General features: G+C 40.6%; 1 protein-coding gene across 1 annotated transcript in view; it reads left to right on the top strand.

Moving 5' to 3' along the window:
• Nucleotides 1–18,766, top strand: part of tmem145 (transmembrane protein 145) — a 48,973-nt gene that overhangs the window by 10,461 nt on the left and 19,746 nt on the right. The window contains exons 2-8 of the mRNA XM_088326731.1: nt 9,322–9,396; nt 9,659–9,736; nt 12,353–12,439; nt 12,981–13,082; nt 16,354–16,438; nt 16,502–16,573; nt 18,120–18,188. Of these exons, the coding sequence (XP_088182857.1) occupies nt 9,322–9,396; nt 9,659–9,736; nt 12,353–12,439; nt 12,981–13,082; nt 16,354–16,438; nt 16,502–16,573; nt 18,120–18,188 (568 nt within the window). The remainder of the gene's footprint in view (nt 1–9,321; nt 9,397–9,658; nt 9,737–12,352; nt 12,440–12,980; nt 13,083–16,353; nt 16,439–16,501; nt 16,574–18,119; nt 18,189–18,766) is intronic.

The following is an 18,766-nucleotide window of genomic DNA, read 5'->3' as shown; positions in this document are numbered from 1 at the left end:
GACGTCAACAGTAAAAACGGAAGCGAAAACAATGATAACAATGACAACAGTAACAACAATAAGGACAATAACCAAAACATAAAAAAAAATTGTGACGACAACAAGAGTAACAACAACAACAACAAAGACAACAATAACAACAAGAAAAAAACAATTATGATAACAACAATGGCAACTATAATGATCACAATAACTAGGATACTAACGCTTAAAAACAACAATAATGAGGACGACAATAACAACATTGACAACAAAAATGAATGACGTGACAACAGTAATGACAAAAATAACTACAACAACAACAATAATGATGATGATCTCGACAATAATGACAACAATAATATCAACGGTTTGAAAATAACAAAAATGACGACGACAATGAAAACGATAACAAAATGGTAACGACAAGACCAACAACGACAAAGACAACAATAAAGACGATTACATACAAATAACTAGGATGTAACATAAATTTTAACTACAGTGCCTGTAGCGAAAATGACGACAATGACAAACATAACTACTACGAGAGCAACGACTACAATAAGGACCATAACAATGACGACAAAAAGAATGGCAATGGCAACTCAACCATAACGTCAACAATAACAATGATGACAACAATAACGACAAAGACTACAACGAAGACGGCAAGGAAAAAGAACAACAATGACAAAGATAGCAACAACAATAATGCCGACTATAACAAGGAAAAAACAAAGACAACAAAATAATTACGCCAACAACAATAAGGTCAACAATATGGACAATCATAAGAATGAACACTTGAGAATAATAACAAGACATCAACAGCGATGACAATAACAATGTCAAAGCCAAACATGATAATGATGACCCCAGTAAGGACAATAACAACAACAAAATACCATGACAACGGTACAGTCAACAATAACGACAACAACAATAATGACAATGACCGTGACAAAAACAGTGACAGCCGTATAAACAATGACGAAGACAACAATGAGTAAAATGAGGACAATAATAATGACAAAAAAATTGCGTCAACGGTAACGTCAACGATAATGGTGACGATAACGATGACAACAATAACAAAAATAAAGAAGAAAATCACAACAACATTGACAACGATGAATGAACGATAACAATGACTGCAGTAAGAATATAACGATAACAAAAACAAAAAACAGAAAAGATCAACAAAACAATTATAATGATGAGAATGAATAATCAAATTTAAAATAACAACTTGTATTTTTGAACAAATAAATATGGACCTTACGGTTCACAGATACCGAACCGCATGGGTCATCGATACTGAGGACGCAACTCCGGACAGCTTCCAAAATGAAATCAAAACAAACCCTAACAATAAAAACTCCCTTTTGCAACTCTAATGAGCACAACTACTGCTTAAAACGGTACAAAGCAAACTTCATTATCGTCCTTTCCCGTCGTGGAAATATCACCGGTTACCAAATCCCACCAGAGCGCTTCAAATAATTCCGAAAATCCTTCCTACTCTCATCAAAGCGGACGCCATCCTAGGCGGCCATCTTTTTTTAATGAGCCTCTTACGACGTGTGGACCGAGCTCCGCTTTCATGTGTCCGTCAGTTGCCTTCGGTGTGTGTTTTCCGTGCGTTGCGTATCGTCGACTAATGAATCATTGAGAGGTGTGAGGGCGACTCGGTGAAGCCATCGCTAATTAATTGTTAATGAGGCGTAGCCCGCAAAAAAGCCGTCTGGAGAAGGTTGCAGATGAAAGGACAAATTGCCAGGGAGGAAGGCACACATACTCTGTGATGCTAAGTGAACTAGATGCGGCGTGGACGGACACTGGTGATTAATGACCCGCCGCGGGGGAGAAAATAAAAAATCCCGGCCACTCGGAAAGACCTATGTGTCTTCTTTCTTGCTAATATACTTTTTGTAGTATCGCTAGCATGCTACTCTACGTCCTTGACATTCAAAAGAGATATCAACTTATTTTAAAAATGTTTTCTTTCCATGTTAGTTAAGAGAAGTAAAGTTTTTTCAGTAAACCCGCAAGAATAGAACAGAATGGCAGGGTATAGATAGCTATGCTACTTAGCTAATGCATTCTAAACCAGGGGTCGGGAACCTATGGCTCGCGAGCCATATATGGCTCTTTCTATGAGTACCTGTGGCTCGGAGACAAATTTGATTGCATGCAAATTTTCTCCATCTCGTCCAAAACGTAAGCAACTAATCCTGTTCAAATACTCACAAAGCCAAACCAAATCTGACAAAGAGCCTGTGCTTGGCAGTATATATAGTATATATCCACAGAACACACTGTAAATACGCCAAAACACCGGAAGAGAACTTAAAGTTTTTTGATTGGGTGAGTGGGAGGGATGGGTGGAGCTATGCAAAAAGTGCAAGCACTCCCTCCCATCTCTCGCCCTACGCCGTCTGCACCATAGATAAGCACATCAGGCTCCCTGTTTGCAGAATGTTGTGACGTTTTTACAAAAAACTGCTTACATCTGGTTTTGAAACCAATATGTGTGGAAAAAAAAAAGGGTCAAAATGAGTTTAACCGATCTTGAGTAATTGCAAGAAAGACACAAGTTTAAAGTGGTATGTTTGTTGATTTTGGGACACGGGCTCTGGCATTATTCTCTTTTCATAATTTTTATCAAATCATCAAAAATAAATGTGCTGAAGACTAAGCTTTTGTCTGGGGCGCGGGTTTAGCAATTTAGCAAATTTGTCTCAAAATATATGGTGTGGCTCTTTCCCAAAATAAAATTAATATATTTTGCTTTTATGGCTCTTTGAGTCAAAAAGGTTCCCGACCCCTGTTCTAAACTCTCAGTACCTCATGTAAAATAATTAAAACTCTTCATACATTTTAAACATTAGTACCAAAATAGTATAGTGTATTTAGAAGCAGCATTTATATGTAATTTATGTGTTGCGAATCATCAAATAACATCAAATATTTTTTCCCTTCGGCAAAATGGCAAGTCTTGAGACCCATAGCTCAACATTTTCAAGGTGTAATATGAGATTCTCAACTGAATAAAGAGTGAGAAAGGGAGCATCGTGTGAGGGAATCAGAATGTTGACGGCGTTACACAAACCAATAGCAGAACAGCATCTTATATGACATCGAACCGACAGCAGAGAGGGATCTTGGTCACAAAGAATTTACAATTAGTATGGAAAACGCTGTAACGAGGGGCCCAAAAAAAACCATTGTAAGCTTGGGACGCTGGAACCTGGGGGTCTACTCTCTCCCTTTAATTTTTGGATTGGGCCATCTCTCGTTAAAAATGTGTATTACGTATCATCAAATAACATTATAAATAAATTATAATTAATATTAAATGTCCCGCTGCGATTGGCTAGCAACCAGTTCAGGGTGTCCCCTGCCCACTGCCCGATAATTACTGGGATGGGCTCAAGCACCCCCGCAACCCTACTGAGGATAAGTGGTGCAGCTAATGAGATGAGATTAAATGTCCCGTGTTGATTGGTTACAGCTATATACCTTAGCAAGGGTAACGATGTGTGTATCTTCGATTTCCTTTAGTATCTCAAGCTTTGTTTCCAGGGTTACAATCTTCTTCCTTCTCACTTTGGCATCATCACAAGTCTTAAGAGCCATAGCTTACCATGTTCAAGTTGTTACATTACATTCTGAACTCGAGAAAGAAAGCATTGTGTGAGGGAATTCAGCCAATATCATATCATAATTTTTATGCCGTGAGACAAACCAATAGCAGAACAGCATCTCATATGACATTGACCAACAGCAGAGAGGCATCTTATTCACAAAAAATTTACAGATAGTGGGGAAAATTTTATAAGGAGGGGTAAAAAAAAATACATCGTGAGCTAGGGACGCAAGAACCAGGGGATCTAATGTATCAGTTCAACTCTTTGGATCAGACCATACTTCTTTACGACATAATAGTTTGGAAAGATGGGGCAGCACGGCGGCGAAGTGGTTAGCACATGTGCAGCACAGTTCATGTCTTGGGAACCTCCTGCGTGGGTTCAAATCCAGCTCCAGACTTCCTGTGCGGAGTTTGTATGTTCTCCCCGTGCTTGCGTGGGTTTCCTCCGGGCACTCCGGTTTCCTCCCACATTCCAAAAACATGCATTTCAGGTGAATTGGCCGCTCCAAATTGTCCCTAGGTGTGAATGAGCGAGTGAGTTGTCTGTCCCTGTGTGCCCTGCGATTGGCTGGCAACCAGTTCAGGGTGTCCCCTGCCCACTGCCCGATGATTGCTGGGATGGGCTCCAGCACACCGGCGACCCTACTGAGGATAAGCGGTGCAGTTAATGAGATGAGATGAGTTTGGAAAGATATAAACTTGCAATTTCTTACGTTATACAGTAGACCCACCAGTACAGACGCTGCCCAACTTACCAACGAGACGATCGAATTTGTTCATAAGTTGCTATATTTTGTATGTTAAAGGTTTCTATAAGTATGTTTAAGGCTTGTATAAGCAACCTGTAATGTTTTGTACTAAAAAAAAAACATTTCCTAAAATAAAATGCTCTATAAAGATAAATAAAATTGACTTACTTACTTTTGAAAGATGCACTTTAAGAGGTCCTCCTCCATGGTAAAAAGTGGCCAAATAAAAAAAAAAAAGCATTCCGACCATTTTCTCAACCGCATCAAGCTTTCTTATTTAATTTCAAAAGAAACGGCTCGCCTCTTTACACTTTACACCAACCATATTAAATGGATGCATGAGATATTAAAGAATAAAAATGTCAACGTTCTTCGCACGCCGGAGATACAGTATAGAGTGTTTACACACGAACTAGGAAGAGAAAACAGATTTTTTTTCTTCTGGTTGGATGCTAGGTGACCTTTCACATTGCCACACGCCATTAGTGGCAGAAAGAAGCACTCTACTCGGAAAAAGGTGCACACAATACGAAATCAGTCCGGATATTTTTCGACATCCTGAAAAAAATGTTCGTGTCCACGGTTTTACGTAAGTCGAATGGTCGTAAGTAGGGGAACATCTGTAATAGTTTGGAAAGATATCAACTGTGACAAAAAACGCCAAAAATGCAACTTATATTGACATGCGATTTATTACGTTATAAAGTAGACCCACCGGTATACGGCTCGGATATGTTCTGAGGCGGGGATCGCAAAGTGAAATTGCTGTATAGCAGGGGATAAAAACTATGCTAATTAGCTAATGCCTTGTTTAAAAAGATCAGTTAGCAGATTTTCTTTCTGGCTTCCCAAGAAAAAAAAAACAAATACACACACAACAACAGAATGGGGTTTTTCTGGACCACATTCAATGGGGTAGACACAAATATGACTTTTTTCGGACTAAATTTGTTCCAGGTTAGATGGACGAAACACAATAAATCTAAGACATTTATTGGGGACAAAATTATGTCTGAAACACACCAGAACAGATATAGTCCAAACTCCATCCTCCAAAAGACATATTAGTTTTTTTATTTTTTGGGTAAAACGTAAAATTATTTTCAAGACGTTGATAAGATGAGTTTTGGGTGTTTATATCAGAGACCACATTAGACAGGTTAAACACAAAAACGATTATTTTTGGACTTTATGTCTAAAACGGGCCACACCAGATTTTGCCCAAAACATCCAACAAATACCCCTTACAAGTTTTTGGGGGTTGGTTACTAAGTGATAATTTTTTTTCCAGGGCGTTGAAAAGACGACCTTACAGGGTTTAAATTTTGAAAGAATCAAATAAATTAAATACAAAGGACTAAAATTGCTCTAGGTTGGACAATTTATGAACACAATGTTTAAAGCTGTCCAAAAGACATCCGGCCCTGGTCAGGTTGTTCTCATTCTGATTTGACGAATGACCATTGAACAAAAAAAAAAACTGTGTTCCATGTGTGTTGGTTGTGTCTATGGCATCAGCCAGGCTGAAGGCATGCTGTTGTTGCCATAGCAACACAAGTTGCCACCTCTTCAAAGAGATCTAACCTCGATTCTGGCTCTGTTCCATCTCGGTTGTCACGGACACGTGGGAAATGGGAGTCTGGGGCCCAGTGAGTTATAAGCCGAAGGTTCTAGGGCTGATTTATGGCCCCGGTTTTGTCCGAGTTGACGAACTGCAGCAAAACTGGCAACAGCGCCGAGCTTTCACTTCTCAATTACGAAGTGTGTTTATGTGGGAGGGCACGGGTAATTACTGTGTAATCGTAAACAAACACTTGAGAGTTTGGAGTTAAATCTAGAGATGGGAAGCATCGTCTTAAATTTATTATTTCCTTGCCTTAAAAAAAGACTCAACTTATACTAGAGTGCAATTTATGTTATTTACGTTTAACAGCAGACTCTCAGTAGACATGAAATTATTCTCAGGTAGGGATTGTAAAGTGAAATTGCTGTTTAGTGAGGATAGACATAAATGGTAATTAGCTAATGCCTTCCAAACACACAATACCCCAGATAAAAACTTTAAAATAACAAAATATGAGATAATAAGTGTGACTACTGTGTAATTGACATGCATAGGATTAAATAAATGAAATTAATTGTCGAAACTTCGTATTCATCGAGGTTGGACATGGCACTAATAATAATAATGCATTTTATTTAAAAGCGCCTTTCAGGCCACCCAAGGACACTGTACAAACAATGAAAAAAAAAAAAATACAATTTAAAAAGTTGTAAACGAAATAATAAATAAAAACAGGACATAAAATCATAAAAACAAAGGAAATGGAGAAGCTATGTGTTGTAGGCAGTCCTGAACAGGTGTGTTTTTAGACGGGACTTAAAAGTGGAGAGAGATGTGCAGTTTTGGAGGTCCGGAGGTAGATTATTCCAAAGCTTGGGAGCAGCGCAACTGAAGGCTCTGGCTCCCATGGTGCTCAGGTGGGCAGGGGGCACTGACAGTCGGAGGGAGGACGAGGATCTGAGGGAGCGAGTGGGGACGTGCACCTGGAGAAGGTCGGACAGGTAAGGAGGAGCCAGGTTGTGAATGGCCATATATGTATATAGGATGAGTTTGTAGCTGATGCGATGCTGAACAGGAAGCCAGTGTAGCTGTTGGAGAACGGGGGTGATGTGCTGCTGGGAAGATGTTTTTGTGATGATGCGAGCAGAGGCGTTTTGAACCAGCTGAATTTTATGGAGGGACTTTTGAGGAAGGCCGAAGAGGAGAGCATTGCAGTAGTCAAGGCGGGATGTGACAAGACTGTGGACGAGAATAGCAGTGGTGCGGGGGGTGAGGGAAGGGCGGAGTCTGGTAATATTGCGGAGGTGGAAGTAAGCAGTGCGGGTGATGGTGTTGATATGTGAGTGGAAGGTAAGCATGCTATCCAGGATGACACCCAGACTCTTGACCTGGGGGGAGGGGGACACTAAGGAGCTGTCGATGTTGAGAGAGAAGTTGTTTACTTTGGATAAAGTGGATTTGGTGCCAAGAAGGAGGAATTCAGTTTTATTGGCATTTAATTTAAGAAAGTTTGTTGTGAACCATGTTTTGAGTTCGGAAAGGCAAGAGGTGAGGGAGGGAGGTGGGAGTATGGAGTTTGGTTTGCAGGAGAGGTAGAGTTGGGTGTCATCAGCAAAGCAGTGAAATTGGATATTAAATTTGCGGAGGATATGACCAAGAGGCAAGAGGTAGATGATGAAGAGAAGAGGACCTAAGACAGATCCCTGGGGTACACCTGTGGTGACTAGGGAGGGTTTTGAGGTGAAAGATTTCAGCTGGACAAACTGAGTGCGGCCAGTGAGATAGGAATGGAACCAACTGAGGGGCGTATGAGTGAGACCAATGGAGGAGAGTCTATTGAGGAGGATAGGGTGAGAGATTGTGTCGAAGGCGGCGCTCAAGTCTAGGAGGATGAGGATGGAGACCAAACCGGAGTCAGATGCTATGAGGAGATCATTTACAATACGGATTAGGGCAGTCTCTGTGCTGTGGCGGGGGCGGAAACCAGACTGAAAGGGCTCATAGAGAGAGTGGAGGGACAGGTGCGAGTGGAGTTGAGCAGCAACAGTTTTTTCAAGGATTTTTGAAATAAATGGAAGGTTGGAGATGGGGCGAAGGTTGTCAAAGTTGTTGGGGTCGGCACCATGTTTTTTCAGCGTAGGGGTAACAGCAGCGGTTTTGAAAAGTGATGGGACGATACCAGAAGAGAGTGAGGAGTGGATAATGGCAGATATGAGAGGAAGCAGAGAAGGGAGGCAGGATTTAACAAGGGATGAAGGGAGGGGATCAAGCTGGCAAGTGGTGGGCTTGGATTTGAGTATGAGGTTGGATAAGTCAGCAGTCGTGGGTGGAGCAAAACTGGAGAAGAAGTGACAAGCAGAAGGAAATTCAGATGGGGAGGGAGCAGACAGGTTTTGATGGAGTTGGTGGTGAATCTTAAGGATTTTGTGACATGTAAACATGTAATATGTATGTATATATGTATATATATAATATATATAATTTATTTATTTATTTAAATGAAAAGACTATAAGGATAAAAGGCAGAAAAATATTTACAACATTATACTTAGAGACTGGCATAATTTATAACAATGGTGCAATATTTGTAAATGAGAACAGTGCATCATAATAACAGTGCAATACAAAGAAGTGCAATACCATTTAGCATTCACAAAAAAAATGCCACAAGGTACTGTATATATTTTCAGTTTGGCATAGAATATATTCACACAGTCCCGTGCTATGGTATTTATTTTCAGAGTTTAATTTTGCAGCAGCAGCAAATAAAAAAAACAAAACATTTTTTTACCTTTTGGTGTGACGTGACTTTAGTGGTCAAGTGGAGTAGCAGGTGAATGCAGGAGGGCGGGGGAGACGGCAAAGGTGGATTAGAAATTAAATTTAAGAGGATTATTATTGTCTTAGAAGACTTTGTTGCTTTACTCACCTCCTTATTTTTAATAGTTGTCCGGATAGTTGATTGGTTAAGCCTATCCAAGTAAGCAAAAGGGGGCCTTCTTCTTATTTTTCGATAATCCCAAGCATTGTCTCTATGGTTATCATGATTTAACTTTGTCAGCATCATTGCAAGCCTCTGGACTTATAACCAATAAATACAGTATAAAAATACATTATAATACTGTATTTCTGATTCTCAAAGTCTTTAAAAGCACACACAATTCTTTACTAAATGAAGAGACAAAAAGCATTGTGGGAGGTAATTCAGCCAATAGTATATCAGCATCTTCGAGATGATGCAAACAATTAGCATAGGTTTTTGGGCACTCAAAATCATTGCCGCCTATCCCAGGGTCTATTGTATTATTCATTTTTATATCCTGTTGTATGAATGCATCTTTAGATGGTAACTATTTATTTTGTTTACATCCCAGGACTGGGTATTCCTCACTCGCTTTTGCTTCCTCACTGACTTCGGACGACTGGATTTTCGTTTCCGTTACCCTAAGGTAAAATTTCAGTCCTTTGTTTTTTTTAGACTACAGATGCACGATAAATCTACGGATTATGTGTGTGTTCATTATGTAAACACATGTCACTTTATAAACATGATACAAGTGCTCCAATACTGAATTGCACACATGCCTTGACCAAGAAAGTTGATCATTGATTATTATTGAGTAGCAATATATTATCTTTACACAGTAGTAATTGTCATTCATAAGTGATTGTAACGTAGTTTATAAAAATAAAAAACTTTTTCCTGTGCAGTCCCATTGCTGTCAGAACATTTTACTTTACTTTGACGACGCTTCTCAGTGGCCGGCTGTGTACAAGAGGCCCGAAAAGGTAAGCTTATTGTTTATTATTATAATGGTAAACATTTTTATTTATTTAGTGTTAATTTATTTTTTTATTATTATTATTTTTTTTACTACTTTGGATGTTCCACTGTATTATTCACTATAGAACCATTTAGTTTGACATTTTTTTTAACTAAAATGTACATTAAATGCGTTCTTTATCAACTGGGATTGTTTCTTTTCTCCCCAAAAATTCAATTTAATAATTGTGTACTGAGTTTTGCTATAATTATAATTTATTTAGTGTAAGAATCGAATTATTTGGCAAAGGCAGTTGCTGTATTCACCCGCAGTGGACGCCAGAGGCTTACCACAAAAAAAATAGTTTTCATCAGTCTCAAATATACATTCTTACCCTGAAAGATAAAAACATGATACATTAATTTAATTGTAATTTTAAATGATCAAATTCGCAAATTATTCATTCTGATGAGAATTAGTAATCCGAAAACACTAAAGTTTATTCATACATGGAATCACCGAAATAAGAAACACTTTGTAACCAGAAAAATGTACTACAGTATGTTTTAAATCAACCGATATCATGTGTGAAGGGGGTAGGGGAGGGATTTTGGAGTGTGGCTTAAACGTGGGATGTACTCAAGTTATACAGTAAACCTCGGATAAGTCGGATCCAGATGGACCGGTCATTTTCATCCGACTTATCCGAGGATCCGACTTATCCGAGGTCGCAAAATTTCGAACTAAGAAGAAATTTAACTCTTAGAAAAGTGCATACTTGTATATGTAAAATGAAATACCAAGCAATGATATCTTGTAACATGAACGTGATTTATTATCAAAAAAGTACCGTCCATATTGGAACCCACAAGCACTGTCAGTCGAGATTTTGGTTGTTTCGCACCGTGATGAGATTGTCCAATAAAACCGATGGAATTATCCGGCAAAAGCAGCCAAAAGAGGCCCGTCTCGTCCGCGTTATAAATATCCTTTGGCTCATAATTCTTGAGTATTTCTCGCAGTTTTCCGCTTTGTTCTATGACCGCGTGCTGTGATTGAGAGTGCTATCATTCAACACTGAGGAGGAGTTTGATGAATAGCCTCTGCCAATCACGGAACGCCACGTCACATCAAGAAATCTTCCCGGAAAATCTGGGAGGGGTGAAAATCTTCCCGGAAAATCTGTGAGGAGTGAAAATCTTCCCGGAAAATTCCATCGCTTACTGCCACTGGAGGCTGAAATTTAGAGCATTTGGGAGATGTCCTAGGCGACCTGATACCGATCCGACTTATCAGAGGCGAAAACCATTAAAAAGGGTCAATTGTACGGAAAAATCCATCCGACTTAGGCGAGGATCCGACTTATAAAATCCGACTTATGCGAGGTGTAATACTACAGAAAAGCCTAGAGAACAAACGTTCCACGCAATTTGTCCGACTTATCCGAGAATCCGACTTATGCGAGTCCGACTTATCCGAGGTTTACTGTATTTACTAACAGTCGACGTAACAGTCGATCAGACGTGGCGATCGGGAAGCAGGTGCTGTTTAGTGCACTTAACAACAGTGGACCAGTGGGCGATCGCTTAGCCCGGCAGGGCATGCAAAAGAGGTTATCATGTGTGTTGTCTCGTTATAAAGGCGCAGTGACGTAAGAATAAACTGAAGTCGGAGCCTTTTTCCCTTTTGCTTGGGCCCCTGCTGGGTTAGAAGATTTGCGTGGTATGTTTAAGGAACCTACATTAAGATTGTTTTGATACCAATGGGGCTGGTCTTTAAGCGGGGTACGCCTGTATGTATGAATGACCCAAACTGACGCATTTTGTAATCAAGGCGCATTAATCCTCACTTCAGCGGGATTCATACACATAGATTTTTTTAGTTACAGTCACATATTTCCGTGCTATTAGACTTTTTTTGTAATTTCGCTGAAGATTTGTGTATGTCCGGCAACTGCGCCTTTTCCGGAAAAGAAAAGGAAACGAAAAATGTTCGGTTTATTCTTCTTGACGAGCATTCTGAAGCGTGACTTTAAAACCCCTAATTGGAATATGATCATAAAAGTTAATAAACCTTTCAAGTCAATTAGATGGTATTCAGTGAAATACAATCATTTATCCTGAACTTAAAGTGGCAGTGTTTAAGAATTGTCCACAAGGGGGTACATTACCACAAAATGCAAATTTTGGGGACACGTGTATATGTTGCGGTTTATATCTATTATTTTTCCCCTTGTTATTTTAATATTTTTTTCTCAATTTTCAATTCTTCATGGTTATTTTAAGTGCTTTTTATAGACTTTCAAGAACAAATAATTAAAAAGGAAATTTAAATAATGCAAATGCGTCACATTTTCGTCTGATTTATTTTGGGCAAAGGAAGTGATGAATTTATCATGAATATGATTTGTTTCATTTTTAAAATAATTTTGTGGGGTGGGAGCAGGTGTTTGAGTTGAGATTTATTCCTATTATTCTAACTGCTGAAGTTCATCAATCTACTGTTATTTCGTTTTTTGCTTTCTCCGTTTTCATGTCTTATAGTACTTCCTAGGCTGTTTTATATACCTTCAAAAATATACACATTCGAAAATTGCTCAAAAATGAATTCATGATAAAAAAATAAATCAATTCTTTGTCAGAATTGCTACCAAAAGGAGGCGGTGCTAAGGCCCGAGAATAACCAGGTCATCAACCTCACCACCCGCTACACTTGGTCGGGATGCATGGTAAGTCTTGGCAATAAATGGTTTCTATTTTCGCTACTCGCTTTTAAATGCCAAACCTTTATTGTTCACACACTCCATCTATTTTTTTTAAATTACATTGATTGGGCCAGTGTGTTAGATTTTGTATTATTCTCGAGAGTTAATTACCGCTCAAATGATAACTTCATCTCTTTTTATAACTGGCGGTTTATTACACGGCGTATAATAGGGCAGGAACTCACCTTTTGGATTGCACAGCAAGTACTTGATGCATTTGGCACTCTTCCACCGGTACTTCACATGAGTGCCCTATTAAACACTTCTGTGTGCATTTAGCATCAGAAAATGATTTGTTAGTTCCTGGATTTTAGCCCTGATGTGATAAAATCTGATAGACAGTTTGATGAATATTTTTATGGAACATGAGTCGCATTTTGGGAGTGAAATTGATTAGAAATCGGTGACTCACGCCATCCGGGTGACGGCATTTGTCTTGCTCTCGTCTTTTATCTTAATTAATACATTTCTATCTTATTCATGTGTCTCTGCCATTTTCTGGCAGGTGGAGGGCGACGATGGCGAAGAAGTTTTGAGCTGCGTGGGTGGCCGCAGTTTCCGATCAGTGAGGGAAAGGTGGTGGTACATTGCACTCAGCAAATGCGGAGTGAGTGTTTTTGCTATTATTCTGGTTTTAGGACCACAACATATTTAAAACCATACATTCATAAGAACAGAATACACAGAAATGTCATAGTCTGATGATGTTTGGACTTCAGATTGAGCCGAAAGTTCATCTTTCAATAGAACTATGCCCTAACGCTTATTAAATAAGGGGTAGCTTAAAAACCTGGACCTTCCTCTCCCCAGCCACTTCATCCAACTCATCCGTTGAGATCCCCAGGGGTTCCCAGGCCAGCTTAGAGATGTATTCTCTCCAGCGTCGTTTCGTGAGACATGTCTGGGAAACCTCCTGAAGGTCATCGCCCTAAGCATGGAAGCCCAGAACTCCATTTTCCCAACCACTTCTACCAGCCCATCCAACAGGATCCGGAGGCGTTCCCTAGGCCATCCTAGAGACATAGTCTCACCTGTGTGCCTGGGTCCTCCCCAAGGCCTCCTTTCAGTGGGACATGCCTGCAAAACCTCCCGAGGGGCATCAGCCTAAGCAGGGAAGTCCAGACATTCCCATCCCCAGCCACTTCATAAAGCACATACAACGGGATCTTGACATGTTCCCAGATCAGTCTAGACTTGTAGGCTCACCAGTGTATCCTGGGTCGTTTCCAAGGCCTCTTTTCAGTGGGGCATGTTTGGAAAACCTCCTGAGGGGCACCAGCCTAAACAGAAAAGTCCAGACCTTCCTATTCCCTATTTGTCCAGCTCACCCGACGAGATCTCGAGGCGTTCCCAGGCCAGTCTGGAGAAAATAGTCTCTCGAGCATTTCTTCCTTAAGGCTTCCTCTTTAGTTGGACATGCCTGGAAGACCTCCCAAGGAGCAGCAGCCTAAGCAGGGAAAGCCAGAACACCTTATCCCAAACCACTTCGTCCAGCTTATCTAACAGGATCCCCAGGCCAGCCTAGAGACACAGTCTCTACACCCTTTTCCTGGGTGTTTTTTTCTGAAGGGCCACACCTTAAAAACATCCAGAGGGACATCAGTCTAAGCAGGGAAACCCAGACCTCGCTATCTCCAGCAACTTCGTCGAGCTCATTTATCTGAAGTCCGGGGGTTCCCAGGCCAGCCTAAAGACATAACGTAGTCTTTCCAGTGCTTCCCTGGTTGTACCCGGCGCCTCTTGCCAATGGGACATGCCTGGAACACCTCCAGAAGGAGGCTCCCTAGATGCATCTTTTCCAGATATCTGAGCCACCTAAAGTGGTTCTGCCCTATAGAGGAGGAGTGGCTCTATACTGAGTCCTCCCTAGATGACAAGCCTCAAGCCAAAGGATGAATGGATGGCTTCAGAACCGCTTTATGACCATCCTTGACTGGCCCAGCCAGAGCTCTGGCTGTCCACCAACCTGACAGAACTGGAGAGATGAAGAAGGTTCATTTCCTGGAAAACAAATCTTGACACAAAGCCAGAAACTTTTCCACTACAAATATTCATTACAGAAGCAGTGGAATGAAACCAGTTCTGTTTCCCTTTCCAGCAAGCCAAGACTTGGATTTAAGCCTACTGTGTTCACCTGCTTGTAATTCTGCCGGCATGTGCAAGCGTCCTTGTTTATTTTGCTGCAGACTGAGGCGGGATGTGAGGAGAATGGATGCCTTTAGTGTCATGGCAGGCTGGACTAATAGACACGCTGTCTAACGCTTTTGGACCCGAATATAAAAGATCCTCCGCTTGCCTGCTGGCCATTGTCGCTTTTTCTTTTAAGTAACCATTTTAGTTATTTATTCGATTTTAAATAGACAAATTATTTAAATATAGATATGTAAATACCTGTATGATTGTTTCGTTCCTTTAACCACTAGGGCAGTAGGGGCACCATTTCCTGTGGTGTGTTTTAGGCAAGTACAGTCTGGCTGTGCCCATCCCTCTCCAGGCCAACAAATGTTTCCACCCGGTCTTGAAACGCAAAGCCGTTTACCAGACAAAGAGCTTTTGAGTTTTCAATATGTCACAAAAGCTAAGAACGTAGAAGGAGTTCAGGGAGCCTGCAAAAATGGCTGGATCAGTTGTTGGTACTTGGCATTTGACCAGTGAGGATCCCGATTTTCTGGTAGGTGTGTGGTATTCATACTACTGAACTCCTGTTCTATCTTGTCATTGAACCCAAATTTGGCCTTTGTTATTTTTATTATTATTATTATTATTATTTTTAATTAAATCTGTTTAGGATATTGACAGTATTTTAGTCCGTGCACTGAATGCCTAGAGAAGCGAGACTGTGGAATGAAGTCAAAAAGTGAAAGATGAAGCGAGCTTTATTTACACAAAGCAGCCAACAATAAAAAATAGTGGCCAGCAGCGAAGCATGGCGAGCTAAAATGAGTGGAAAAAAAGTTGAAAAGTGAAGGATTAAAAAAAGCTTTATCCACACTAAGCTGATAACAATAACAATAGTGTTGAGCCATAGCCATCAGCCAAGTGGCTTGCATGAGTGGCTAAAGAAGTAAACAGTCAAAAAGTGAAAGACAACGCAAACTTTATAAGCACGGAGCAGCTAACTATATGAATAGCAGTGAGCCGTTGCCTGCAGCCAAGTGGCTAACACGAGTGGCTAGAGATTGAAACAGTGAAATGGAAAAAGTCAAAAAGTGAAAGACAAATTAACTTTTTATTGACACAGAGCTGCTAACAATAACAATAGCGGCCAGCAGCGAGCCATAGCCTGTATCAGAGTGCCCTAAAATGAGTGGCTAGGGAAGGAAACCGTGTTAAAAAAATAAGTCAAATACGCTTGAATCACGGAAATGAAATGAAAATGAAATGATCTGCATTTATATAGCGCTTTTCAAGTCAAGACTTCCCAAAGCGCTTTACAGTGTGCTTCACATTTCCCAATAGCGGCCGTGCAGCCATGTGAGGCGCTAACCTGCTTATTGGGGGTATTAGGGGTTCAGTGTCTTACCCAAGGACACTTCGACATGTAACACAGAGGAGCCGGGATTCGAACTGCGATCTCTTGATCCCAAGATAAACGCTCTACCTCCTGAGCCACTGCCGCCCCCGAAATCAGCAACACACGCATATATGACCAGCTGTGGAGAGGTGAGAGACGTATGAGGCACAAACAACTAAAATAGCAGCTAGCAGCAAGCCATTGCCCGCCTCCAATTGGCAAAAAAGAGTGGCTAGAAAAGGAAACGGTGGAAAAATATGTTAAAGACCGAAATTTAATTATGGTGCTTTTTAACCATTTCATACATATTATCACCTTATTATTAGCTGTATTCATGTGAAATTGACACAAGGCTTTTCCACAGGGCGATGGCCTCCAGTTGGAGTATGAGATGAAGCTAACCAACGGCCAGTCTTTCTGGACGCAGCACTTTTCCGCAGACGAATTTGGTTAGATCATAAAACGAGGCTGTCCTCATGCTCCAACATTACGCTTATATTTGTGGTCCTCAGGCATCCTGGAGACGGACATCACCTTCCTTGTCATCTTCTCAGTGGTCTTCCTGCTGTCATGCTACTTTGCCTGTGAGTACCATTCCGGGCCCCTGATGTGCATTACGAATAGCTTTGCGTTTTCTCGATGGCATAAAAGTAGCTTCTCATGTTCCTCCCTGCCACTTTTCTCCTCGGAGGCCCAAAAAAGCTTTGTAGTCATGAAATATGAGCTGTTTTTTAAATGCCAGAAAGCTTGTTTTTATATCAGGTGTCTTGAAATTTTCATATGATGGCTCATCTCCATTTCTGTGTCTGCCAGATTTCCCTTTTCAATTTTTAATAAAAGTAGATTGAAGAACCTCTGCCAAGGAAAGAAGTGCCAAATGTATTCGTCCCATATTAAGTCTTGGTAAAGTAGTGAATTAAATAAACGCAATTGTATTTTGTATGAAGCACAAATACTTTAAGTGCCAGTGTGTATATTTCACCACTAAAATTCCCTGTAGCTTAGAATGGAGATGAAGGTTGCACATTTGAAAAAGACACAGTACGTAGGTCTGAAGGATACCACTTGGCAAAATTACAAAAGCATATGTCAAGATTTTATTGTGTGAGCAAATATGAATTTCAGCTAGTTACAGGACATAAAAGTTGCTTTTGTCCCTGCAAGCGTCAACAAAAGACAGAGCCTAATGGAAAAAGTCTAAGTGTTCTAAAAGACCCAATAGCTGGAGTTGGTCTTATCTGATGGAAGCTGTTAACTTAGCAGCTATCAGGAAAGCTACTAAATTGCATGACCAGCTGTGGAAGGCCAGCGACACTAAAGGAGGAATCAGCAGCGGCAACTAACAATAATGATAGTGGCTAACAGCGAGCCATCGCCTGCTGCAAGGGGGCTAACATGAATGGCTAAAGAAGGAAACGGGGTAAAAAAGATTAACTCAAGGACAGAACGAGCTTTATTTACCATAGACCCGCTATCAAAAACAGTAGATGCTTTAGCATGCAATTCAGTGGCTAACGTGAGTAGCTTGAGAAAGAAAGCGTGGGGGCAAAAAAGTCAAAAACTCAAGGGCAAAGCAAGCCTTATTTACCACGGAGCAGTTAACAATAGCAGTAGACACTAATGGCAAGCCATATCGGCTAAGTGGCTTACCTGAATGGCTAGAGAAGGAAACAGAGAGGGAAAACAGTGGAAGATCAGAAACGTCAGATCCCCAAATCATGGGAATCAGCAATACGCATGTTCGACCAGCTGTAGAGCGCAAGAGACAAAACAGGAGCACATAACAATCGCCGCGAGTAGTATGCGATAGCCTGTAGCCAAGTGGCTAACATGAGTGGCTAGAGAACGAAAAAGTGGAGAACTAGACTAAAGAGGCCTTAATCACTCCATTCCCTCTTTATACTCCAAAAACTTGCAGTAAAAATTATACAAAAAGCAGGATACTGCGATCACACCAATATTCTATTTCTGCAGTCCATATTACCATTATTATCATTATATATAGAGACTTTTTTATGTTACCTACTTTTTAACATATCCGTTTGGCAGGCAGGATGAAAAAGCCTCATTGATGGCCTTTGAACTATAGATTTCCTACCTCATCCCATGGGTGTGTTTTTGTTTCTGCAGACAATCTGAAGGGAAGACAGCTTCTTCACACCACCTACAAAATGTTTATGACGGCTGCGGGTGTGGAGGGTGAGTGTTTCCAGTCGAGGGCGACAATAAGTTCCTTGTGGCTTATTCTATCGATCTGTACAGTGGAACCTCGGTTCTCGACCATAATCCGTTTCAGAACCCTGTTCGAAAACCGATTTGTTCGATCACCGAAATCATTTTTCCCAATAATAATGTAAATCGTTTTAATCCGTTCCAACACCCTGAATGTTTACCTTGAATGTTTAACGTAAACATAAAGCTAACCCGGGCTAATCGTACGTCCGCGATATCGTAATCTTCCGTACGAAAGATTACGCTAACTTGAACGTGTAAAAATAAAAAAATCAGGTTGTTTACAAGTCATTTAGCACCTGGGTCTCCACAAAAAGTGGTGAGCGGTTCATTGGAAAGGGGGCTCTGTTCCAACACCCTGAATGTTTACCTTGAATGTTCAACGTAAACATAAAGCTAACTCAGGCTAATCGTACGTTCGCGTTATCGTAATCTTCCATCCGAAAGATTACGCTAACATGAACGTGAAAAATTAAAAAAAATCATAGAGAAAAGAATTCTGAATAGGATTTCTTACCTTTGTGGTGGTCAGCAGAAGGCGCAGT

The sequence above is a fragment of the Urocampus carinirostris genome, chromosome 2, assembly GCF_059441175.1.
Source record: "Urocampus carinirostris isolate Australia breed hairy pipefish chromosome 2, RoL_Ucar_1.0, whole genome shotgun sequence".
In the NCBI taxonomy this organism is placed as follows: Eukaryota; Metazoa; Chordata; class Actinopteri; order Syngnathiformes; family Syngnathidae; genus Urocampus; species Urocampus carinirostris.
Note: the sequence above shows the minus strand (reverse complement) of the source record. Positions and strands in the feature narration are given on the sequence as shown.